The sequence below is a fragment of the Aythya marila genome (genome assembly GCF_965140915.1).
Source record: "Aythya marila genome assembly, chromosome: 4".
NCBI lineage: Eukaryota > Metazoa > Chordata > Aves > Anseriformes > Anatidae > Aythya > Aythya marila.
Genome location: NC_139045.1, coordinates 20,482,748 through 20,509,623, shown reverse-complemented (window position 1 = coordinate 20,509,623; position 26,876 = coordinate 20,482,748). Strand labels below are relative to the sequence as shown.

Here is a 26,876-nt window from a genome sequence, read left to right as displayed (position 1 = left end):
ACTGCCGAGTTTTAATGACGTACCGGAAAGACTCGAGAGCGTCACTGATAGCATCTGCAAAGTTTTTGTCTGTTGGGACACTGAAGTATTCGCGGCAATAGCTTGGTCTGACTCCAAGGATTTCGACCTCACAACCTACAAATGAAAAATGTGCTAAGTTTTGCACTTTCATTACAGACCCCACGGTGTGGGGTCCAAGTTCACAGTAAATTCCCTGTGACATGACTTACCTTACACCTTCCGTGCTGGAAACTTTGTGGTTGGGAATGGGAAAGGGGAGAGGGGCATTTTGGATGAGTGCTTTTAGCAAAACGAACATTGGATCCTTTTATTTCCCTCTTTAAAAGGAGGTCTGTGTGTGACCTTCCCAGGACAAAGCTCCGATGGCCTCATGACAGACCCTTTCCACCTAAATCACTTGGTTGTTTTGATCTTAACTACTGTGGCCACGTATCCTCACTCCCAGACTTCCAGCATAATAGATTTAGATATTGTTCCCTCAAAGTTCAGCAAATACTTTCCACTTAGACACACTGTATCTTACATCATAATATCCTCTATAAACTGTATTTTATTATGTGATTCTGGCTCTCCACTATTAAATCTGTTTCCCAGGAGGTCTTGTTAAAACAGTATAAACCAATTACCTCTCTTGGTAACTTGCAGCCTTCCTTGCAAAATACAGTCCAGAAATTTGTGGCAACAAATCCTACAGGAGAACATGGCCCTGAACACACAAAAACTTGTTTTTGTGGTTTTCTGCCCTTTTGCTCTCTGGTTACTGTGTGCTGCTGAATAGCATTAATATTTAAAAGAACAGTGCTTTCACAAACACTGGATTCATGCAAATTATCTTTAGAGAACCCCAGAGTCCTCCCATCACAGCTATGCATTTTCTGCTGTGTTGCTGGGGCACAAGGAGAAAAAGAGATCTTTTAGAAAATGGACTCTATACAGCAATACAGTCAGGTCAAAAAGGCAATTCTAAGCAGTACCCTGGATCTGCCTAGATTTGGGTCATTTTGCTTTTGCCTCTCCTTTGGGCTGGAAGAGAGGGGCATTATGGACCGTCAGAAGCTGACATGGCTTGAGAAGAACTAGGGTTGCATAGGAGGTGTAAGTCCAGAGGGGGCACTAGGGCAAGCAGAGCTACTTTCAGAGGTGTTTTGCAGTGGTTTAATCACTGGCACACTCAGTAAAGAGAATTTGCCTGTGTCATGCATTTCAGCCCATGTGAGCTCATACTGCTGAGATGCAATACTGGGATACAGGGAAAAGCAAACATCTTGCAAAATAAGCTGACCAAGAGACTTGGCATTGCAGCGGGAATTGCAATAGGCAATTACGAATAATGCAGTACTGCAACAGGTGAAATATCATGAAATACCATGCTTTTGGCTTTGTCCAATTTAGGATACCATGTATCTCCTATTTGCTCTATTTAGGCCAAGATTTGCTGAAAATAGGCCTTCAGTAACTGCACAGCCTACTTTTGGGAATCTGATGCTTATGAATCAGCTGACAAGCTTGAACACAGACACCCAATTTACATGCTGAAATGATAGGTGACCCATTTCTAAAGGAGTTAACTCTAGCCCAGTTTCTTCTGCTGCAGTGGCCATTACAACCTTTCACCATATAAATTCACACATCTTCAGCTCTGGCTGAGCACATGCCTATTAGCAGGTCCATGCAATGTGGTCTCACGCCCATATGACATCTGCCTGGCTGGGATTTTGGTCAATGAAATTCCTGCAATCAGTAGCATAAGACACAGTTGCTCAAATGCACTCTTGTGCTTGATGTCCTGGGTGCTACCAGCAGCAAAACTCGAGTTTTTAGGCTTCTTCAAGGCTGGAGACAATGCAGCACTCCTCTGTGGGTTTAAATGGTATTTCAGGACAAAACTGGAACTTCATGGCCAAATTGTCCTCTGACACTTGAGTTTGGGAAAAGACTGGCTCCAAAGCCATCTTGTGGTAAGGATGCATTTGGAAACACAAGGCCAGTCATGACTAAATTGAGAAATGACGCCTAGCAGTTTAGTTTCAGTGGATAACTGCTCATAACCAATGACTAATATAATGACTTTGCCTCTTTTTTCTCTTCAGATGCTGACATCAGATTATAATTTTCTCAGATACCATTCCTCAGAATTACTCACAAAACAATTTTCATTGGCAGCATCAACCTCTTGGGGATCTGAGATATTTTTGATATCTCTATCTTTGCTATTTCTAGATTGTCAAGGGATAAGCATGAAATAAAAGACTACAAAAGCAGCAACAATTAGAAACAGTTTTTGGCCACTAAGCATTGGTCTTCAAGCATGCAGTTCATTGACAGCAACATTAAAAATTCAGGCTGCCTAGATTAGACATCAAGAACTTGCATGTTGTTTTTTGTTTGTTTGTTTTTGTTGTTGTTTTGGATTTTTTTGTTGTTGTTTGTTTTTTGTTTCTGTGTGTGCTGTTTTCTTTCTTTCTTTCTTTGTTTCTCCCTGTAGTGAGCAGGACTTAAGATTGGATTTTCAATGTTCAGGCTTGTTAAAATTCCAAAATACCGGCCTGGAAGACCCTGTAGTAAATTATATTTTGTGCTGGTGGAGGCCAGGACAGCTGGTAAATTTTCTCATTTAAATATAATGGGAAAGGATATTTGAAAGGATTTGGAGCCAGACAAAGGGAATGTTAAGTTTTTTCATGGTACAAATAGATGAGTTGTGTTGCTGAGATTTAATGTTAAATACCTTTCTGCACAGTTTTATATGACACTAAACCTTTATTTAAAAACCGTAACTTCTGGAGCTGGAATAAGGAGTTCTTTCGCAGTGATATATAGATTCTTCTTTATCTATCTGACATGGAGATTTGAACCTCTGCCAGCTTTAAATTGCATTTCTAAACATTGATTTAACAGTTGGACACTCCATGTCATAACAAAAAGGTCTGAAAACTTTCCAGACTAGCTCCATGGTCTGGAAAATGTTGTGTTTAAATGGCAAAAGGTTGGGTTTGGAGGCTTTTTTCCCTTTTCTCTCATTTCAGTATTTAGAAAAGATGTCACTGCACTTCAGCTGAAGCTGTTGCATATGCTGCTGAAAAATGAGACTATTTGAGGGTATGGGGTTACATCACCCTCCAGGCTGAGCGCTCTAAAGCTTTGACTTTTGTGGTACCACCAGGAGGCTCTTGCACTCCTCTGGGGCTTCACCATCTGCTGGGGTGGCAATGCTTCCAACAGGAGACCTGGGTGTGAGACCATGTGTTGCACCTCCGATATGGCATTAGCTATTGTGTTTTACAAAGCAATCAAATATTCAGAGGATATATAACCTTTTACCCCAGGAATGCCTTGAAAGGAGAAAAAAAAAAAAAAAAAGATAAACCCACTGTGTTCATCTCTGAAGTGAGACCGTGCTGCCATGAACAAGGCAGGAAAATGTTCCTACAAGCCAAGTGCTTACCACGAGAGCTCTCAGCACAAGCAGTGGCTGGGACACTCAGCATGGTGGTAATTTTTTCTCCTCCGCTCCTGGGGCTAGGACAGCCCAGCTGAATTCTGCCCACACATGGGCTTTGCTGTGTCTGTGCTGGGCTCACAGATACAGCTGTGATGGCAGAGTATTTACACCCAGTGCCCCTTCTGCTTTGTGTCCCTCTGTGCTGGGGCTTAGATTTTCTAGACTTTGTGCTGGGGATCACTTTCCCAGTCAAATGCCTTTTTAAGAATTAAAGCTTTAAAGTAATAAATCTAGAATTTTTAGAAGGGATTCCGTGCTTACCATGGAATTAGAAAATGCCTCAAAAATCATATGGGGAAATTTTAATAAATAAATGCTACTGCATTTTGGCTTCTGTGCACTTCTGTGTACTCCTGTTACATCTGGACCCCAGTGCTCAAAAGGTAACATGTAGGAACTTGGTAAACTCTAAGGGCATTTAACAGAGAGGGATCCTGCTCTTTTGGTTTTGGTAGCCCTCTGTAGACTGTTACGCCTACTCAGTACATAATTATATCTACTCAGTGCAGTTATTTCAATAGTTAAAAATGTCTGTAGTCTGTAGAAACAGGTCTTCTCATAAATTTTTAGAAGAACATTCTTTTATAATTTCTATTTCTGACTATTTGCATTGCTGTTAAGTCACTTGGGTGACCCAATAAAATTAATTTTTGTTTTGTTTTGTTTTTGTTTTGTTTTGTTTTCAGGGTATTCCAAAATACTATATCTAGTCTGCACTTCCAGCCCAGTATTGTAAGGCAATATTGTCACCCTTAGATCTTCTTGCTTGTCACCACTGTAGAAATGCTCTAGCTTTTCAATCTTTTCCATCTTGGTTTGCTCTTCCTTCTGTTTCCTGAGAACTGTGGCTTTTCTCCCGGGACACCATCAGCTGCGTTGCGTGGGGAGAGCGTGACCAGGCACCCGTGCATTGGTATGAAGGAGACAGGCTGGCTGGGAGCCTACAGAATGACTCAGATCTCATTGCCCTGCCTTGTCTCTGGCTGTATTCAGTACAGCTCTTCTAACATATGGTCCTCCAGTCTGCAGTTGCATGAGTCAACATTTGCCTACTGCTTAAGCTGCATTGTTAGAAGGTCAAGAAGCAAAGAAGGTGGATAACCTGCATGGGGCTTGGTCTGGCTGCACAGCTAGAACTTTTATTTCCACACAGTTCCCTCAGTGGACAGCCTAAGGATATACTCATATTTTTTAAAAAGACTCATTATTTTCTACCCCTAGGGATTTCAGTGCTCCAATACCCAACAAAGCAGGAATGGCAAGGCCAAGTGCCTCCAGATGAATGGCTCAAACCTAGAGCAGCTGTGACCTCTGGTTAGTTAATGATGAAGGAAGGCAACAGTGCTCACTGCAAGTCACCAAAAGATGCATAGCTTTCAGCTGGATTTTGTTGCCCCACAATTAAAATAGATTGCTTTAATTTCCCAGCTACTGCTTTCCTGGTTAAAAACAAACAAACACTGGGGGAGGATGGCTATTGTTTGACTTTGATCAGCGACATAGTCTACTGCATTGCTCTGTGAACCCTTTGGCACAGCAGAGGCTAGAGGTAGGCAGGAGGAAGGAGCAGTCAGTGGAGGAGGAGATGCTCCGCAAGCCAACACTGTCCCTGAAGGTAATGTCTGGTGGAACATTACCCCCAGTGACACTTGAGTGTTTTCCTTCCTCAGCATATGCAAACTGCCATGACCTATGAAAAGAGAATTAATTTCCTTAAGTGATTTGTAATATACTTGTAATTCTTGTCTGTATTTCAGAACTGTAGTGTGTGAAAAAGGCATCCTCTGGAGTATGGGGTGCTTAGACGTAAAGATGCACCATTGACAAGTAGTAATTTTTGTCATACTGACCTGGCCAGTAGTACATGAAAACGTTCTTTTTTTCTTTCGTCATTGTGACCCACAAAGGCTCCGATCCATTCCACCAGAGAGGCAGCAGGCTTTCTTTGTTCACGCCAATATCGAAAGATACATTTGTCTTTGGGTCCCACATGTAGTTTCCAATCATCTGATGGACCTCACAGTGGCGACCTTCAGGGAGAGAGAAAAAAAAAAAAAAGAGCACGATCTGATTTGTGTTCTCCAGCAGAAGGATACCACCAGCAACACCAGTGCTGCCACTTGCTTAAGAGCACTGAGCAAATCAGCTGAAAAGATGTGAATTGAACTGAGGAACCCCTTACAGCGCAACTAATATGGTTTTCTTGACTCGACTACCTTTCACTGAGGTCCTCTAGGTAGCAGTCCATGTCCCCCAGATTGGCCACCTAAAAGCTAGTTTCAGAAGCTGTGCTCCCTTCCCAGCCGATAAAGACACACCTCCTGAAAGCAATTCATGCCATCCCAAGACAGGCATCTAAGGTATCCGGGAGGAGTTCTTCTCTGGAGGAGCATATTGCTCTCTATTAACTGCACAGAGAGATTGGGTAATTAGCTCAGCCTGAGACAGACAATTTTCAGAGGCCTGAAGCCAGAAGAGACGGATCTGATGGACCCGTGGCCCACACAACACGCTGTGCACAGTCCACATGAACAGGCTGCCGTGGTGCCACACCAACAGGCTGCCGTGGTGCCACACGCGTGGCTGATGTCTGGCTCCTTCTCCGCTTGCAATGTCTGCCAAATCCGAGGCTAGTTTTAAGGCAGCCACCCACGCTCAGCCCCTGAGGGCTGCAGGAAGCAGTCTGCAAACAGGAAGGGATAAAAGCACAGTCTGGAAACACAGAATGGATTTTGGGAAACTTGCATTTCCCCTCTCCTTCACCTAGCACTTAGCGCACGCTGCACAGTGCAGACACTTTAAAAATAAATAAATAAAAAATTGTAGCAGCACTCAGAACAGGGTCAAAATAATAAAAAGCAAGGCCACAGGCCTTCAAGCGGCCTAAAAGCTCAGCAGCTTGCCGGGCATAGCTGGGTTAAGCTGCCCTCTCCATCCTTTGCCAGGCCCTGTGCTCCTGGCATGTTCCTTAGGTACAAGCCACAGACATGCAGGATATTGGGCCAGAAGGTCCAAAGGTATGACCAGGCTGGGGCTTGCCCTAACTATCTGTTGGAAGGATTCCTCTCTCCTCTTTGAAAAAAAATCCATGGGCCACACTGGTTTTCCACATACAAGATAGAGAGATGTTTTGTTGTCATTGGCAGAAGAGAAGATACAGTATTTCAAGAGTTAACCTGCAGTTGAGTTAATAAAAATGGGAAAAGAAATGTTGCAGATTAAGTAGTACTGGAAGTTCACGATTTCCTCGTCTTATAAAGCAGCGGCTGATGTATGTGTGAGACACTGTCATCGTTACCCAGTGAGTCATGATATTGCAGGCATCCGGATAACAGACTTTGATTACTGTGAGAACAAGTGTGGTGAGCAGAACTGAAATAACCTCAGGATGCTTGTTTTAAAAAGGCTTCGTTTTGAGCAGAGGACTCCATATATTTTGTGTACATGTGACCTTGACAAGGATTTTGAAAATCTCCTTCCCTACTACGAAGTATTTCAATTATGCAGAACATTTCCTCCTCCCCAGAGGAGCAGTCCCGGTTTGTAGCAGTCGCTATACGCCTTATTAAAACAAACAGGCTTAATTTAAGAAAACTGGTGGACTGGAGGGGAAGTAATCTGTCCTCCTTAGTCTGCCAAGAGCTTTCTTCATTATAAGTCTAAAAAGGGCTAGTAGGAGGCCTCTGTAGTGCATCAAAAATGCAACCTTCCTACTTAGATGACAACCCTGTCTCTTCAGGTCCTTGAAATCCGTGTACTCCCGAACATATATCAACCTGCTAAACTGCAGGGCAGGCAACTACTGCCAGCCTGGGAGACCTGCAGGTCAGTGCTGAAGCTGTTAGGTCACATATCTCCATTTGATGTACAGTGCAGTTTTCATATAAAAGCAATAAGCTCCAGCTGCTTCTGATGTCAACTCCCTGTAGGATTTATGGACTCCTGTCAGTTTGCTCACCTCTTTATGGAACAGAGCAGAGATTGTTCTTTGTAGTGTTGTTGGGAAGTTTAAGTATGTGTGTGTAATAATACAGAGGACAGTAGTCTTCTGATCACCACATTAGACAAGTCTGTTCTTCTATAGACTCCAACACTTTTTATATTGAAAAGGAAGCCTACAAGTCCATAAAGCATCAATTTTCATTGTAGACATCACTTTAAGAGAAATGTGATTCAGTTGCTATTTTGTAAAAATCTGCCCTTCTATATGCTGATAGTTGTGCTTGTGGAGAAACCCTACAGCAATAAGCAATCATGATATGCACACAGCACAGAGCGTAGAAAGATTCCAACTGACCGTAGCTTATTGTAAGAGAAGGTATATATATTTTTCAAGTTCACAGGGCCAGCAGGGAACATCAGATGAGCAGATGTGACCATATAATGCTACCTAAAGCCATTGACCTCTGCTTGCCTGAAGCCTGTGTCCCAGGAAGACCTTGGGCCTCCTTGGAACACATCAATAACCATCAAATCAATCTCTTCCTTGGATTGTTCTTCCCAATATTTATCATCTGTAAGCACTGTTGAGAAAGTATGCCTAATTTGATTTTTGTCCTATGTTACTAATCTTCAGCCATGGCTTTTCCATGCCTTGCTCACTAGGTTAAAACCCCTGCAATAGCTGGCATTTCTCTCCCTGGAGACACCTATACACAGCATTAAGGTCACTTCTCAAACTTCTTTTGGGTCACCTGTGCAGCCTGAGTCCTTTGCAGCCTCTGTTGCATGTTATTTCCTCCAGCCTGAGAAGATGACTTCTGGTGATCTCCTTTTTATTGACTGTCAAAACACTAACATGATGTTAGACAGTCACCATAGCACAATGAATTTATTATTACTTCCATTATGGCGACTTTCCTCTATAATCAAACATTAACTTTGGAGTTTCAAAACTAGAAACAGGGAAAAACGCAAATGCAGTAAAACTAAGAAATAAAAAAATCCCCTCCTCAAGCAACAGAGAAAAACAAAGAGGGTATAGTTCCCAGGAGTACGATAACTGCTGCATCCTTCTGGAAGAGAGCCAGCAAAAGCATTTGCACATCTTCGTGCTGCATCTCACTTGCACACTACACTTTTTCCATCATTAGCTTTGTCTAAACCCCTTTCCTATGTCTCCAGGCAGTGTTGTCAGCATTCAAACGAATCTATGTAAAAAAAATAATAAAATAAATAAAATTAAAAACAACAAAACAAGAATGACAACAACAAACAAATACAGCACAACATGTAACTGGTTGGCTGCCCAGAACAACAGCATAGCAAACACTGGTGGCTGTGCACCTTGCATCAACTGCAGGTGAGATTTGGAAAGCAGAGCATGTGCTCCTGTAGCATTTGCACACTTCTGAATGAGCTCTTCCTGATCTCAGTGCTCCACCTCTCAGCATGGTCCTCCACTGGCTGCAAGCACAGTGCGTGGGATCCCCAGTAGGTATGATAAGTCATACAGAGACCACCTGCATCTAAATCTGCCAGAGAAAATGCTCTTCTGAGATTTTCAGTGATCCTTTCTTTGGAAGAGAGGCAGCATGGGACAGATGTGTGAAGCTGTACCTGGTGCCCTGGGCAACAAAGCAGAGGTAACTCATCTCTGCACTGAGCCAACTAAATTTATCCGAGAACCCACGGTGTATATATCAGCCTGCACAGCAAAGGTACCATAATCTGTACCCAAGTGGTATCCAGCTAAAGACAAACCTAAGAACATACATGTACACGAATGTACTGTTTAATACCATATGCATTTTGTGTGGGTGCAATGAGGTCTTCCCTCCCATGTCCTACCACGATGTCCCCACCCCTTGGGAATTAGTAAGAGCTAGGAAGGGGATGAGGCAAGCACAGGCTGCCATGGGGATATAGAGTCAGGGGTGGAGTTAAGTTCCTCCATGCAAACAGCTGTGCACAGGTACCATGAGCTGCTGCAGCACAGCAGAAGATACGTCCCCAAGCTCCATGCCAGGGGAGAAGTGAATGATGCCTCATAATGTCAGTTGGTGGCTAACCCTAAAATCACACCAATCCAGAGATGAGTGATTAGGAATTCAGTGTTTTTGGAAGTTGTCCTGGACAGGCAGGTCAGACTGCCCGGTATCTCACAGCGTTGCACAGAGACTAGAGATACCTGATGTGTCATTACTGCTCTCATGAAATGAACAGGCAAATGGGACCACACCACATGATCTGGTGGAGGAACTTGTCCGAGCAGGCCAGAGGAACACATTTAAGTTCTTCACTCCCTCACCACAAACAGAAGATAAAGAGGAAAAGACAACTAATCCTGCCAGGACTAGTCAACTTGGAAGGTTATTTTTTTCCTTACACACATCTGGGCCTCTACAGCGTGGCTGGACATGTGACATCCTTGAAGCATTATGGTTCCACCAACTTGTTGGGTTACTTGGATAGGTTTTAAAAGCCTGAGTAAGACATGCAGCTCCCCTTCTCCCCCTCTTCTCCGCCTCAATATGTCTTTCCTCCACTACTCTCTTGTTGCTGGAAGAGTCACCTAAATGCTGACCCAGACCTGCTCATTGATCAGATCCTCACTGTGCCTAGCTCTGTCTGCTTCAATTTATGTCTTGCCCTGCTCTTCCCCCACTGGGTCTCATTTGCCCAGCTTTGCATGGAAATGAGATCACAGGGAAAAAAAAGAAACCCTGGTTCAACCCAAACCCGGCTGGGAGAAGTCCAGGCAGACAGAAGAAGCCCTTGTCTGGATGAGTTTGCCGTACCATCTGCAGACCCCCAGGGAAAAAAGGTTTCCGAAGATGTGAACAAACTATATATATTCCCAGAAGAGCTTGTTGGCAATGTCCTTGCAATCTGTTATGGCCTGCAGTACCAGACTGATCCAAAGCAGAAACACCTTACCCTACGTGAGGTGAGAATTTGCCACCCAATTAGGATCACAACAAAAAGCACAGAAAAATCTGCTACACATAGATTATTTGTTTATTTATTTTGAAGGGGATTTTTTGAACTGTATCTCCTCTGCCTTAGCAGCCACAGCTCCAAGTGGTGCAAAGGAGCTGGCCAAAATAATGTGCAGAGTGGCAGTGTGCACCGCTAGGGAAGGAACAAGCCTCTGGCAGTCCCCTCTTCATCAGTTTTCTGTACTTTTCATTTTGGGCAGAGAGTTACCTTGATATATGAATGTCCTCTTACCTCTGCTAATAGCTGGTAGCAGGCACAATATATGGGCAGTGAGGTTTTAGCTAGCATGCAAGTAAAAACCTCTGTGTTGCAATTTGCAGCACATGAGCTCGTCCTAGGGAAAACTTTCTGTTATTCATTTTGGAAGTGTTGCTATTTTTTTTAGTTGGTAAAAAGCAAATACTTTTTTTTTTTTTTTTTTTTTTTTTCAACATTTTGTGTATGTGTGAAAGAGAAAAATCTTGGCACTCACAGCCTTTCTGAGCAAACAATGCGAGATTAAGAACTTGAAAATGAAAAGCCCTCCCAGTTCCCAACCCTTCTGCAGCCTGCCCTTGCAGGGATAGTGCTCATTCTCTGCCAGCTAATACTATTACCACAGAATTCTTGACACTCTTTTTATTCCCAATGTGCAATTTTTGGAAATAGAAAGCCACCAAATCCAAGAAAAAGAAGAGACTATTGATTTAAGAATGGTGTGCCACCAATAGACTTCTCTCATCTCTGCTGCTGCTGGCATCTGTGGTGGCTAAAAGAGGAACAAAGATCAGAAATCCAATTTCCTTGTCCCTCATGTTTCTCCTTGTGTCCTCCTGGCTTTTTTCTTGGGTTGGGCAGTGAAGTTGATATCATTTCATTTCATTGGTACTGATAATCAACTTCCCTGTTGTACTCCTACCCCTGCAATTTTTATGCCTCAGACAATATGCGGGCACTGCTTATGTAGTTACAAATAGAGCCTCTGTATTGTTTCGTTTAGTACCTTACAACAGATTTGGATGAAGAAGTTTTAAAGAAAAAGGTGAATAAAACTAGTAACTACAAAAGTGAAATGCTCACGTTCCCCAGCACTATGGCAATGAGCACAGCGAGGCCTGTGGCGGGGTTGTGGCCAGGTTCATGCTTTGCTGGTGTTCACCACATCACCCACTGGCAGAGCTCAAAGGGCATGCTCCTAACAGGGGAAGTTAATAATTAAGCAGGGCAATCCCCATCATTCAGCTGCGATGCACAGCCGTGACCGTGCACTGTCTGGAGAGGTTCTGTGTGGGGCTTCCTGCATGGAGACCCAAGGTGCCGTGCTGTAAGACCAGCGAACAAGAACTGTACATATTTGCCATGGTGAGCAGTCCACGTGGCGTGCTGACAGCTCAGTGTACACCAGGATTTGCTGTGTTCAGGAGAAGATGGGAGCTGAGCGAAGCACAGCGATGGTGGGACGTCCTGTGAAGGCCTTGCCCTGGTGCTCAGAGCTGAGACTCTCCCTGCTCCACGTCCTCCTCTGTCCCACAAGCTTCACGGGGCCTCCCTACCAAGACCAGGTCCTCCCTAAAGTGGTGTGTGGAGGCTCCAGGCTTGCTCCTCTTTGAGCTCTCCCCTCCCACCCACCTCCACTAGAAGGATCTCCCTCTGCTCCCCGTGGAGGCCAAGAGAAACACGGCCCCTGCACAGCCGCCCGAAGGCCTGCCAGGAAAGACTGCGTTTGTTGTTGGGATCTTGGAAAGCAAATCCTCCCCCCGGCTCCCTGCTCAGATGTGGTGCTGGTGTTTATGCTGGCTGGGCTCAGCACATCGCGCCTCCCAAACCAGGGGGGACTTCATGGGGCCTGCAGGGCTGGTATCCCCAGCAGGTCCCTGGGGCCTGCGGGTGCCTTTGAAGCTCCTCAGCATAAGCAGCTTTTCTCGAGAGATGGCATGCATGGCCCTGAGCAGTAATACCACTTGCAGCGGTTGCAGAGGGAGACCTCAGACTTTCCGTTTGCTTTGGCTTGAGACCGCCCTGCAGAAACACGCCAAGGCAGGGGAAGGGAAGCACTGAACACTCCCAGTGGGATAAAATCCTGGGGTGACTTGTGATCTTAATTCCTTTCTTTGCAAAACAAACAACACATGATGTGGCTAAGTGAGCCTTTCGGGTTAGACGTATCTGGATTTCTTCTCCCCTCGGCTGCCAAAACCACATCTAGCCTCACAAAGCTCCCTCCAACACATCAGTAACAGCTTTTACCTATCTCACCATTTTATGCAACGCCTTTCTTCCAAGTGCCTTTCTTTGCTAACACAATCCTGCCCCTCCCAGGGGAGTCCCTTACATACGCATGGATTTAAGGCCATACAAGCACCAAATCTGTCTTTTGGTTTACTCGACAATCTTATTTCAGGGTGCCATTGAACTTTTAGAAAGAGCTCAGGCATTTAAAGAGCTTTTGGCAAGCTAATAAAATGTGCCTTGAAAAAGACTTTACCTTAAAGCATCAGTTTTTCTTCTATAGTATTTTCTATTCACAGCTTTGTTCACTGATCTGAAGGCTATTTGCCCAGAAGCAGGGATGTCTCTGTTGCCAGAGTGCTTTCCTGTTGTGCTCGTTTCTCATCTGGAATCACAGATCTCTGTGATATTAGGGGAAAAACCATCAAGTCCACAACTTCAGTATCATAAATGGAGAGCATTGAGTTAGGGCATGAGGTAGGATCCAGCCTAGCAGCTCATCTCCCTAGGAAACAACCCAGCTACTCGAGAACCAGTCTTTGCACCACTGTGGAAGCCAAAACTAAGGAAAATGGCATAAGTGAAGTTGTTACAGGAGATTGCTTTTCAAAGTGTGGGGCACTAAGTCATAAAATAACTTGTCAGACTGGGTGTCAGAGAGATTGCTTTGCTCCAGCAGTAACCTGGGTATTGCTTGGTGCTGTCCTAGCCATTGGTGTTGGTCTCCTTTCTGTGCTCTGCTTTTCTTTCTCGTAATTGCTGAGGAGGCAGAGGAAGGACAAAGATCTCCTGGCTGGCCTTGGACTTCCTGCATCACTCCGGGAAGCCTCAGAAAACACCTGCTTGGAGGTTAATAGCAGCAGAAGAATTAAAGAGACCTAACTTATTACAGTGAGGATTAACACTGAATGCTACTGTCTTTGAATGACTCAAGGCTGAGGATTAGCAGTACAGGTTTCCTTCTGTTAACTCTTAATATATAACGAGCAGTCCCACCCCTGGCAGGGCTCTGTGGCTTAATTCCACTTCACAGCTGAAATCTCTGGCTTTATCCCTGGTGATTGTCCTCCTACATCCACCATTCCCTGAATCCACCGCTTTGGGCAACTCATAACCCTCCTGGTTTCATCACCACAGGTTTCAAACCAGCCACAGAGAGTTCTGCACTCATCCAGCATCCCCATGCAGCACTGCGTGACCCTGGAAAGATGTCTCCCTCTCCAAGTTTCCTTTCCCAACATTTATCCATCTTGTTCTACCTAGACTGTCAGCATTGTATTACCTATGTTGGGTGCTCTTTCTCCCACTGCACCTGTGCTTCACTTAGCAAATATTGTCAGCAAAATGGGGTGTGCTTCACATCAGTGGTTAGTTGTTTTTAGATCTGTGCCTCTTTGTCATCAGTTATGGTTGCATCTCTTAGTTATCCCTTTGAAACGCTCAGTAAACTCTTGCTATTTCTTGTGAATATTAAACTCAATCAGGTTGCCCTCTTGGAAATATCAGCAGAGTCTAATGTAATGACTACATGATCCTGCAGACAGTCAGACAGCTGCACTGCATGCTGGTGCTTGCTTGTTGCCTATTGCAGATGAAATCTGCCTCTGGGCAGGGCTGGCAGGGGCAGTTTGGCACCTTCAGTGAGACGTGATGGGCAGAGGCTGCAGCTCTGGGCAGGAGGAGGAGGTGAGCTGAGGTCTGAGGGGACCAACTCGTCCTGATGGTGGTGGTAGGCAAAGAGCAGAGTCCATGTCCTCATCCAAAGCCACCAAAACAAGGGAGGACATCCCCCATAACAACTAAGGCCCTTGTGGCACTAAGAGACAGCCATCAGCATGCCTGGATGAATACAGTTCCTCAAGAGCTTGTGAATGAGCAGGGAATGAAGGGACGGTAGTGCTTATCCTGCTGTGAGATACAGTGACCAAATCAGGGGCAGGAATGTGCAGAAGGGGCTAGATGTTTCTTGAGCTAATTTATCTGAATAAAAGCCAATACACTATGAAAGCACTCTTAGAGATGCAAGATACGACAATCTGGAGGTCAAAAGTGAGTCTCTTAACAGCTTGTGATACAGCAGTTCAGGACAAGACACAAAGAATAGCCTGTCCTTGTAGCCCCTGATTTCCCAGAACAAACTGGTAACATTTAAGTCCTGCACATCCCAGTTCCTAAGGGAGGCAAACTGAGTTACAGGCACACCACAGCAGAGGTGAACGAACTGTGGTGTCCGATGTGGGGTCAAATCGATCACACACAGCCTAAGCACGCAGCTTCACAGCCACCAACACCAACCTGCCTCCTGCCCCAGCCCCACCACCACCCCAAATGCAACATCTCCTCCTGCAGACCCTGTACCATAGTGTTGGGGTGGACAGGTCACTGCCAGGACACAGCCACAGAGTACACCTACACCCCAAGGGCTCAGGTGCAGCCTCAGATCTTCCTTTGGGCTTGTTTGGCACCCAAACCTAGCCCTCGATTTCTTCCTGACCTGTTTAACACCGCTGTGGCCCATGCAATATAAAGGTTAATTATTATTTGCAGCTCATTTGTACTTGCAACAGAGATCCTTGTCACGAAGGCCAGGAGACTTATGAAATGGTTTTGTCTCTCAGATTGTCTCATTGCTTCTGGCTAGAAACTCCAGTACCCTGAAAATGTGAGAAGCCTACAAGTCACGTTTTATCACCTACACCAGGTCTCCTTCCTGAGCACTAAAAGGGATGTTTTCAAAACTCTTCAAAGGGCTGCTGATGGGCTTCACTCTGCACATATGCACCCAACAGGTGTGATGATTAATCACGGTAAAGGGAGAAAGCAGTCCCTCCCTGTGCTCTTCAACAGCTTCACCCAAAGGCTTTTCACAATATGAAGTATTCAGCTGGTGTGCCTGCATACATCTGCAGGAAAAGGCCCACAGTGGAGAAACACCTCTGTTTGCTGTAGTGAAATCTGTCCTGCATTCATGCTTTTCCACTGCCATGAAAAAAAAACTGGCAGCTTTCTATTTTATTTATTTATTTATTTGGGAGATGAAATGAGCATCAAAAAGGCATTCCTCTCTCAAGATAGAGAGGGAAGGGTTAAGCGGTTTCAAAACAAGCTGGGCACAACTGATGTCAGATTTTGTCTTACAATGGCATCTCTCTGCCTTCCCAGCAAGCAGTATATGAACTGCTGGGCTTTGTATTGTTCTGTGGACAGCAGAAGACGCCACATATCGAGGAGAGAGCAGCTTTTCTCACTGTTCACAGTCAGCTCTAAGGTCTTGTTTGTTAAATAACTATGGAGGAAAAATCCCATCTGAAACTCCAGAAAAAATTCCCTTTCTTTCTGTGCTTGAGTTTTGTCTCCAGGCTGCCTTTATCTGATACAAACAGCAAATTTGTACTCTGCACCTTCCTAGTACCACAGTAATTATGTATGGCCCCAGTCAGGTTAGAAGGAAATCAGCATAGTAAAAGTTACGTCTCTTCTCCCACTTTTCTGAAAACTTCTCCCAGGCATTCAGAAATAGAGAGACAGTAGAGGAACAAAAACAACAATTCCTAAGGGCTTTTTATTTTTATTTTTATTTTTATTTTTCTCTAGATTACAGTTACAAGAACTTTGGGCAAAGTTAGAGCAGGAACCTGTGGCAGCAGAAAGTCAGCAGAGCACAAGTGGAAACGTGATGCTGAACTTTCTAAAACAGACCTGCTGGCTGAAAATCCATCTTGTCTTAGCCCCCCTCAGCCTGCATACCTTTCTGCTAACTGAAAGCTCTCTGAGCAGGCTCCGTGCTCACTGTCTGTACGTTTCCCACACATTTCTGTGCTCTGAGTGCAGCGGGCAAGGCAGGGAGCCGGCAGCACTGCAGTGGAGCAAAACCAGCTCCGTGCAGCGTCTCCAAGTCAAGGACGGGTCTGCTCGTCCTTTCATCTAGGCAAGCAGTACCAAGCTGCAATAGTTTTAAACCCCAAGCTAAAAGCACGAGCAGAGTTACTTTTACAGCTTCTCCACAGGAAAGGTATGAGAGAAGTGCCCTCCACCCCGGCACAGGACGCTGGCAGCCCTGCCGAGCATCACAGCGAGGAAACGCGAGTGCTCACCTGTCATCAGCGTGTAATAGTTAGGGTAGGAGAGGCTGGGGAAATCTGGGGTCATGTAATCCACCTTCACCCCCATGCTGACGATGTTCCGAAAGCCCGGCAGAGCCTCCAGCTCCTTGTCGTCGATGTAGTCGAAGCGAAAGCCGTCGAGCAGAAACACCAGCAGCTTGCGGCGGGCAGCAGCGATGGAGAGGAGGGCGAGGAAGGCGAGGACCACGGCGAGGACCCTGCAGCTCCCCATGGCAGGCAGCGCCGCTGGGACCAGGGCCAGGAGTGAGGGATCTGCGGCAGCTTCGGGGCTGGACCTGGCACTGCTGTCCTCCCTCCTGCTTCCACCGCCTGCGTTAAAGCTACAGCACTGCCCGGCGTGCTGCGGGGGCGGGAGGTCGCAGGTTAATTGCAAACAGATGATTAACTTGGAGCCAGAGGAGGAAAGAGCTCTGTGTCTCGCCGCCTCGCAGCGATGTGGAAAGCAGTGTGCAGGGGAGTCCGCAAGGACCTGTCCTCCGCATGTGCTGTGGGGCTCCTCCAGCTCCCAAGTCTTTAAGGAAAAGGAGTAGTTTGCAGCACTACCAAACAAATTACACGTTTGTTTTCTGGCTGTTGGCACTACTGCTGCTGGTAAGAGCTGGGTGGTGCCAAGACTCGTGCTAATGAAAAGTTGTTTGCACTTTCGTCACGAGCCGGCACCGGGTTCTTCTGCTGCCAGCCACAGGGGCAGAGCTGTACCTCCAGCACAACGCCGGCGTCTGCTACAGACTGTAATTACATGCTGCCTCACTTCGCTTGCATTTCATTTGCTTATTCCAGATAAAAGCAGCTCGCAGTGCTGTGTTAGCCCTGGAAGCCCCGCCTGCCAGACCCTGCTGGGCTGGGGAAGGGGTAAGGCTTGCAACCCTCAGTGCACAGAGGAGAAGCAGCCCCAGGGAGGCTCGTCCATCGCGGGGACGTGCCCCACAGATGCTGGCACCTGGGGAAGGTTGCAGAGCTGGCTGCCCTCCAGCCCTGAGGAGGTCTGGCCTCCTGCTTGCTCCCCACAGGGCTCCCGGCGGCACGTCCAGCCTGTCTGCTCGCCTGGTCTGACGCCAGCTGAGCAAGGCAGCCTTCGGCCTCCCTCGAGGTCTGCCTGCCTGCCCCAAACCAGCACTCACACCTGTGCAAAAGGAGAACAGAAAGCACCCAGGTGTTACCCGAGCTGTGCCAGCACCCTGGACTGACTGAACGAACCATCCCTTCCCTACACCCTCATCATCCTGATGCTCTGGAGCCCCTGCTGCTCGTGCATCATTCACCACGCAGCAGGAGCACAGGACCTCGAGGCACGCAGCTGTGCTACCAGCTCTTGGCTGAGCCTTAGTGTGCTCGCCCCGCGCCACGCCAGGTCCCTGGGGCCATGTAGCCAGTCGCCAGGAGGAGTGTTGGTGGCTGTCCCCTGAAACAGGCTGAGCCTTGCTGGTGGTGGCTTGCCATCTCCCACCTTGTTTGCTTTCCAGGGTTTTATACCTCTTCCCTTAGCATTTACATCTTAGAGCCCTGCGTTGCTAGCTGTTATGATCTTGGCAACTTTAGCTCTCTGTGTTTTTACTTTCCTTATCTCGCCTGCCTTTAGTCGGTGTGTTTTCTCACAGTGCAGCCGCAGTTTTCTCAGCAAAACCAAGCCAGGGTCACACAGCCAGGGCAGAGGCAGCTGGAACCATGGCCATCGGTACCTGTGTGCCCAGGAGAAGGACAGATGGACTCGTGGCGAGCTATCACCAGTGCCTGCTCTGCTGGGACAACAGCAGGTCCTGGACCCCCAGCCCACCTCCTGGAGCAGGTATCACCCAGGTAACAGGGCAGCACCACAACTTCTGGGGTTCAAACCTTTCTGCATGCAGGGCCAGACCCTCTCCAAAGCAAGCTATCCATAAAAATACCACCTGCTTATCTCTTTCTGGTGCACGGGATCCTGCCAGGCCGGGAGAGATGCCACAGCTCTCCAGATCTGCGAGCGTGCCAGCAAAAGGCAGCACATCCAGCCCCAGATGCCAGACACAAGGAGCTTGGCTGGCCACAAGCAAACACAAATGATTAAGAAGCTGTTTTACCTTGGCATCTGTTTCAACTTGTTGCATGCTCTTCTGTCATGCATTTAGCTTTTTATTTTTTCTTGTTTATTTTTTTTACCCTGCAAAAATTCACTGGTGAGGAACTTGTGATTTATTTTAGCCGAGGCAGGCGCCAGCATCACCTCGTTGCAGCAGCTGGGGATGGAAGAAAAGAACTGGCATCGTGCAACAGGAGATGAAAGCCGCAAGGCTGCTCCAGCGGGGCAGCCGAGCTGCATGTCACTGGCGTCCCAGCCCGTGCAAGGCTGCATCCAGAGCCTTTCAGCCACCCGGGGGGAGGCTGCAGCTGTGTGCCGGGCTGGCAGGCGACGTGATAGCCCAGGCAGGACCGTGCGTGCTGCACATCACCTCCTCGCCCCAAGGGGATGCGCGTGTCCCCTTGTCTCCTGCTGCCCCTCCTCACTGCCAGGCAGGACGGGAGGTGGCCCAGTAGTGCCTGTGCTCAGGGTGAGGACTTCTGCTGGTGCTTACTGGGCAGTGTCACTATGGCAAAGGCTGTCTGTGATGGGCTCTCAGCCTCCCGCAGTCTTGGCCAAGCTGCCAAGTGCTAATTTACCACGTGCATATGTAGGTTGAATGAACTCGTAAACGCATCCAGCAGTGGGGAGGGAGAGATGATTGTGGATCTCTTGGCAAAGCTGTGGGAAGGTTGATGTTGACATCTTGGCTTGCTCTCTGATGGGTGGCCTCTGGGCTTGCCAGCAGGGCTGAGCAGAAGCAGCAGCTGCTGCTCACGCAGCATGGGATAATTAAGGGCAGTCCATCAGGTATCCAAGCTGGACTCACACCCTGAAAAGATGATCAGATTTTTGAGGTGGTTAGGCTGGGCTTCCATCACAAGGTGATGCAAAGATGCGTCTTTTTATTATTTCACAGCATTAAAAGAATAATATCTTCCTTTCAAGAGGGTTGCAATCTGGCAGTTGAGAGCTCCTAAGGGAAGGCTCCACCTGGACCAACATAGTGGCATGACGAACAAGTGGTGCAAGGTACCTCAACCTGAGGTCTGCCTTGGGAGTTGGGGATTCACAAGTTTCCACTCAACAAATAACAAGAGCGTAAGGCCTGAGAGGGGTTAAAGACATAGCGAGCCATGTAACCATGACGCCTTACAATACCAAATTGTGTTTTGACAGACAATTCCCCTGAAGAGTGGGATCAGAGCCAAGCAGTCTAGCTTGGCAGAGACAGACCCTAGCAATACATTTCATCCCTGCCAAGCAATGTTGATTTGCTTTGGTTCACATTCATTTGTAAGCACCCAGTCTGCACAAAGCCCCAGATGGCCTTGGAGACTCCAGCACAACAATATTTTGAAACAAAAGTTCTTACAAAAGCTACCAGGGCTTGAGCTGGAGTCCAGGGACAGCAGTTTGTACAAGTTAACTGTTATACCGCGTATTGGAAGAAGCGTGAATACAGGAAAGAAAATCCCTAAGCCCTATTTGTGCATGAGGAGATACCCCACTGATCAAAACTTTGTTTGTAACAAGATCCTCAGCCACTTAGGCTGCTCAGGAAATCCTCTTGGCAAAAAGCAGGTTTTCATCTTTGGAAAACTGCCTCCAGTGCCTGTGAATCTCTGATTTCTTTTTGTCCTGCTGAAATCACAAGCATGGTGATGGAAATGAAAGCATGTTCTCCAGGCTCACACTGCTGGTTCAGCCTGGCTGGTCAGATGTGCCAGCTGCTCCCCAGCGCTGTGTGGTTGCTGCTCTTACGTCCAGGAGCATATGCCAGGACAAAAGCTGCTAAAAGCAAAACACTGGAGAATCCAGAGGGGAAAATTGTCCTTTCTCTTCTGGAAGAAAGACAAGAAAGCATGACAAGACTTGCTGTCTTGTAATTCCTCTTCATGTCCTGTTCCTCCCTCATACAGCAGTAGTTAAACACTTTGGCCAACACGGCCTGACCTACGAGTTTGGTTGCTTTTTTTTCCTCATTAGCAAAAAAGGCATGGCCACCTCCAGACAAAAAGGCCTTGAGGGGAATAATAAGTTGCTTGTGTCTCTTTGAAGGAGAGGTAGAGGGTTTGTGCCCGTCTGAAGTTTTAAGGTCAGAACTCTGCTTGAGTAAGGTCCTTCTTCCTCCCATCCCCACCAAGCCCAAATTGAAAACATCACAGCTGGTACCAGCTCCTCTGCTGGCTTCAAGAGAAAGCCTCTGGCAGTACTTGTATCTGCCTTCGGAGCTGACAGAAGGCCTCACCTTGGTGGAAATTATCTGCTGCAGAAGTTTAGTACTGTTGGTTGCAAACTCATAATTCGCCATCTCTTTGTGGGTTGAATGGTGGAAGTCAGCTTTATCAGCCTTTGCTCCTGTGCCGTGCCTTCTTACCAGTGCTTCTGCGTGGAGCAGCCCATTAGACAAAGCAGCTGCTGCTCCATCAGACCTTCAGGAATGATATTTAACACAAAGTCTGTTACTTCTGCAGTCTTCTGGTGTGCAGTAATGCAGTCATGAGGAATTTGAGATGCAGGAAGTGGGTTGCTCTTATTGTCAGCCATGTACAGATAGATACAGTAAAGGAAATCACACACTGGCTAGCTATGGAGCATTTCAAAGCTAGAAGCTCCAGCTTTCCTGGAGAAGAGTGGTAATCTTTCTCAGCTTCTTGAGGCACAGTTCTCCTTTAATCTGTTTGGCTGGTATGTGGCTTACCTTACCAGAAGCATCCACACTCTGGGTAACCAGTACATCAGACTGGGACTGTGGTGGCCCTGCTGGACAGCTAGGCCCCAGTCAAATGTTCTTTGAGTGTTTCAGCCCAGGTAGTCACGATGTTAGGAGAGCAGCCCTCCAGATCTCCTACTCCCCACTTCCCTGCAACAGTCACAAGTCATACGGATAACTTTGCTATTTGAGCCCAGTGGGCTTAAACTCATTACCTGGTGGGTCTCTGACACTGGGAAGTACAAAGCAGTTCAGGTCAGAAGAGGCTGAGAAGCGTGCACCAGGTGATGGCATCTCGTGGCTGATTCAGCAGATCAACTCTTCCCTCAGCCGTGTCTGAGCACAGGACTGTCCAGCTCTGGGAGAGGGTATCTTAGCCACAGGCTGAAACCAGTCTCCATTTCATCCAAAATATCTCAGTTTTGCTTGGATATCAACCCATCTCCACCCCCAGTGCCTCCCTGACGTCTCTAATGCACGTCCCTGCAACATCATAACTTAATTAGCCCAAGACCATGCTTGCCTGCACGCGGTGCCTTGTAACGCACAAGTTTTTACTGCGTTGAGGAAACCTTACACAAGACAGCTCTCTGTCGAAATCACACAGTAGGGTTTGTTAGATGGCAAAAACAGATGGCTGGTTCCGAGTAACTGGATATTGAGCTCTCTGCTTGTCTCTGCTGTCTGGTCGCTCCCTTGGATGGTGAGGGACCGTGGCGAAGGGTTTTACTGCTGTGCCAGAAACAGGGATCAGCATGCAGTGGTTCAGGTGGGGACGGAAACCTGGGAAGCTAAGCAAATTGATCAATATCAGTTAATTTGTTTAGTATAAAAAATAAGCCATCGTCAGCAAAATAAAGTTACGGTCTGACCTCATTTGAAAGGGTAAGCATGAGGTCTAACAATCCGACAAGTCATCTACTGGTAGCCAAGTGGAGACCTGTTTCAGCTACGTATTTGGATTTCGGGTTTTTCCTCTAAATAAGGGGTAATTTGAGAGGCCAAATATTTGGCAAATTAGTGCTTGTGTGCCTACCTTCCAAGAATAAAATAATATGACGTGTTTGATATTTCTGGTACCCTTCTAAACTGAGCACAAAAGAGACTTACAACGTTGGCTTCAACTTAGTACAGGTACAAAGTAAACCATCTGGGGCTAGTATAAAATGCTATTTGAAAGCTCCCAAATACTTTGCATTTGGCATCCTTCATGGCCTGGAGGTTACACAGTGTTCAGCTATAACTCCTGACATCAGTGACTGGAAGCCATGGGCATTTGGCTCACAGCATGCCATATCAGCGAAAAAAGCCCTTGATTCTGACCGTGGTTACTGAAGCCAACCTGAGATCATTCATAATTCGTCCCCAAAGGCTGAGCTCTGCCCCGCTGCCCGTGCTACCAAGCAAGTTGCAGCCTACAGCTGCCGCTGCTTTCGCCGTGTGCCACTACACTGCTGTCATTTCGGCTGCCGTATTTCTGGTGGCATCGGTCTGGCTCTTGGTTACTGCAGCTCACTCTTCAGCACGTGCTCGTTGGAGGCTGAAGCTCTTACCTGGAAGGCAGACTAAAGGCCTGCAACAGCGATGGGTCCCTGTCACCTCCCAGAGCAGAGAGGTGGTTTTACAGTCCCACCTGTGCTCTGGGCAGGGTGGTATTCGCACAGCAGCTGCCTTCCAGCAGAGGGTGTTTCTCTGTCAGCAAGTTAGAACTTCTCCAGGTCCCTTCAGCACTTCAGATCTGTGCCAGGTCTCCTTACGGGTAAGGTCCGTTCCCAGCCACCACCAGTAAGGTGCTGGGGGAGGGCAAGGTCATGTAATGAGTGTGATGCTTTCACCCGCTGAGTGCTCTGCTTAGGAAATCCTAAGGTGTAGCTCAGGGCCTGAGCCCGTATCAGTGCTGGCAGGACACAGCCTGGGACAGGGCCTTTACCTAGGAAAGCCCTCAGCCCTGGGAGGAGCTGATGAAATTCCTCCATCCAGGTACTTCCGAGGAGTCTGTCTGAGATAAATTGCCCTGATTCCCGTCCGCTTTATCTCTGACTTAACACAATCCAGAGCAGACCTCAGTGGGACTTTAGTCCTTCAGCAGGGACTTTGCATTCACGACGCCACGTCCACATCCCATTTCTGAGGTGCCTCTGCTTAAAGGCTTGATGTCACTGCTCTTTTGCTACTCTCCTGAGATTTATAACCACATCTCCTAATTCGAGTGGTGGGGACAACCCAGCATGTGACATTCTGCTCTTCTGCACATAAGCATTTTATTACACACTGCAGTGAAGCCTCCTCTTTATTTTTCCTGCAATCTGTCCCAGGAAGTCCCAGTGTGAGGCGTCTTCTTTAAAGCTCTGGCTTAGCCAACAAAAATTTTTTTTTTCCTTCGTATGGACACCCTCAAGTCAGGATGTTTGCAACCGACCCCACCTTTCCTAGGAACACCTGAAGCTCCCCGCTCTTACCACTGCTGACAGTAGAATGTGGAAACCTTACGTGTCTGCCCCTCTTGCTCCGTGATGGACTCCGGTCTGCCCGTGGGCCGTATGCACACAAACAAGCAATCAGAGAGCACAGATAAAGCCCAGCTGCCTTTGCACGCTTCAGCCTGAAGGCTTGTCCACTAGAGTGTGCTGCTTCTGAGTTGTTTGCTTTAGCAGAAATGACAAAGAGGAGTTAGGGGTGTCCGTAATTTTGGGTGGCACTACAGTATCCTTTGAGAAGAAGCTCTGATTGCCCACACTGAAGAGAAATGAACAGTAGGAAAGTCTCCTCCTTGGGCAACCACCTTCCCAGCAGGTCCCAAGACCGTGATGCTTTGGTTTCTTGCCAAAGCCCTCTTCAAGACCCTTCCAGCAGGATATGCTCTTCTTCTGGGTCTTCTCCACCAGCAGCATCTCTTGGGTTGCCTGGGGCCTGCCAAGGGAGTATTTCATCCCCTCCTTCATTTAGCCTAAGTGGCACAGCACCCTGCAGAGGTCTCCAGCTGGCAGGTGCTTTGCGTGGCCCAGTTAAAGCTGCTGGCACTGCGCTGTTTTTGAGGAGGAAGATAAATTACTGGAAAATTAGCTACTGCTGGAATGACATCCTTATGCTAAAAATAAGGAAACTTTCATTCATCAGCTCAGTGTAACACAATTGAACACTGACAGGCCAAGCTGCCTTGACTGAATATCTTTGCTTTTTAGATAATTTGTTTTTCTTTTTCAAAACTATATATATATTATATATATAGATTATGTGTATATATATATGTATAACATATATATATATATATTATATATATATAAAGTATCTCTGGTTCTAGAGGCTGAGAAAATGACAGTTGATTTCCTGTCTGAGTGTAAGCCCTGTTCACTTGCCAGGTCTCCCCTGTTTTTCAAAAGACAAAACTAATGTTGAAAAGCAGCAAAGATTGACATGCAAAAATCATTAGTCACATAGCACTGAAAATGGTCTAAACACTTAAGGACATCTTTCTTGTTCCTACTTCTTTCCCTCTAGTGGAAGAAGAGGACACCAAAGACTGTCTTGTCAGTGCCTCAAACCCTGTAAAAACTTTCCTCTTTCATCACTCCTCATTTATCACAGAAACAAATAGCATATGAAGAGCAGGCATCCTGGCCCAAGGACTTGCTGTTCACTCTTAGTGGAAAGTCATAGCAAAGTGGTGGCTATCCTGCATTAAATACAACATCTCTGCTGCCTGGCTGACAGAAAATGAGCAGAATGGTGTCCCTGCTGCCTACCCAACACAGTATCCCTCTCTGTTGATCTGAGGGTTTCTCTCCACAGAGAAGTTCATCTTTCCCTGAATTTGTTTCCACCTTGTTTTACTGGAGACGACCACCGTCTCCTCTGGTGGTCCAGCACCGGCACTATTTCCACCTTGCCTGGCTCCAAAATCCAAAGTATGGACTGCTCCTCCTGTACCAGTCCCCTGGTACAGCTGGATGCCAGCAAAGCTCTCTGCCTAATATGTTTTGATAGCACCCAGTTTATTTTCTATATTTTCTCTCCCAACTTTATGTGCTAGTCCGCCACGTGGCAGCAACACAACAACAACCAAAAATCCCTTCTTCCCCCTCCCCCCAGAAAATCCAACAAATCAAACCAAACCAACCAATCACCACCACCAAAAAAATAAAAAATCAGAAACCTGACATTTCCTACAGCACTGTCAGCTGCTGGGAATGGACACCATGTAATGACTTCCAGGGCCAATGACCTGGTGTCGTGGTTCCGCTCGAGTGGGCAGCCGAGCTCCACCACAGCCGCTCTCTCACTCCCCCTCCTCAAAGAGGAATGGGGAGAAAATATGTGAAAAGGGCTCAAGGATTGAGATAAGGACGAGAAAATCACGCAATAATTATTGTAACGGGCAAAACAGACTCGGCATAAGGAGATAGTAAGATTTATTGCCTACAACTAACAAGCGAGAGAAGTGAGAAAACAAAGGAAAAAAAAAACCAAAAGCACCTTCCCCCCCCATCCACCCTCTTCCACCTCCTCCCCCCGAGCGGCGCAGGGGAACGGGGAATGGGGGTTATGGTCAGTCTACAGCACTTCTTCTCTGCCGCTCCTTCTCGGTCACTCTCGTCCCCTGTGCTGTGGGGTCCCACCCACGGGATGCAGTCCTTGATGAACTGATCCGGCGTGGGCTTCCCACAGGCAGCAGCTCTTCCAGAACTGCTCCAGATATGGGTCCGTACCACGGGGTCCATCCCTCAGGAGAAAACTGCTCCAACCTGGCTCCCCTACGGGCAGCAGCTCCTGCCAGATCACCTGCTCCTGCGTGGGCTCCTCTCCACGGGCTACAGGTCCGGCCCAGAATCTGCTCCGGCAGGGGTCTTCCACAGGCGGCAGCCTCCGTCGGTGCAGGGCCACCTGCTCCACCGTGGTCTCCTCCACGGGCTGCAGCGTGGAACCCTGCTCCACCGTGGTACTCCATGGGCTGCAGGGGGACATCCTGCTTCACCATGGTCCTCACCACAGGCCGCAGGGGACTTCTGCTCCGGCGCCTGGAGCACCTCTCCCCCTCCTTCTACACTGACCTTGGTGCAAGGCTGTTCTCCCACTCCCTTGACTCTCCCGGCTGCTGTGTGGCGCAGCGTTTTTTCCCTGTCTTAAATATGCTCTCACAGAGGCGCAAAACAACATCGCTTATTGGCTCGGATCTGGAAAACAATGGGGCCCTTCCCAAACATGGGGCAGCTTCTAGATCTTTCTCACAGAAACCACCCCTATGGCTCCCTGCTACCAAAACCTTGCCACGTAAACCCACTACACCTGGTGCCTCTAATTCCCAGTAAGGATTTATTTCTTTTGGTATGG

At 47.2% G+C, this 26,876-nt stretch overlaps 1 protein-coding gene across 1 annotated transcript in view; it reads right to left on the bottom strand.

Moving 5' to 3' along the window:
- The window catches only part of ENPP6 (ectonucleotide pyrophosphatase/phosphodiesterase 6), a 31,258-nt gene extending 13,784 nt beyond the window's left edge, over window positions 1-17,474 (bottom strand). The window contains exons 1-3 of the mRNA XM_082758770.1: window positions 16,768-17,474; window positions 5,374-5,553; window positions 24-135 (exon numbers count right to left, since the gene is read on the bottom strand). Coding sequence (XP_082614896.1) covers window positions 24-135; window positions 5,374-5,553; window positions 16,768-17,008 — 533 coding nt within the window. The 5' untranslated portion in view covers window positions 17,009-17,474. The remainder of the gene's footprint in view (window positions 1-23; window positions 136-5,373; window positions 5,554-16,767) is intronic.
- Window positions 17,475-26,876: the final 9,402 nt, after the last annotated feature.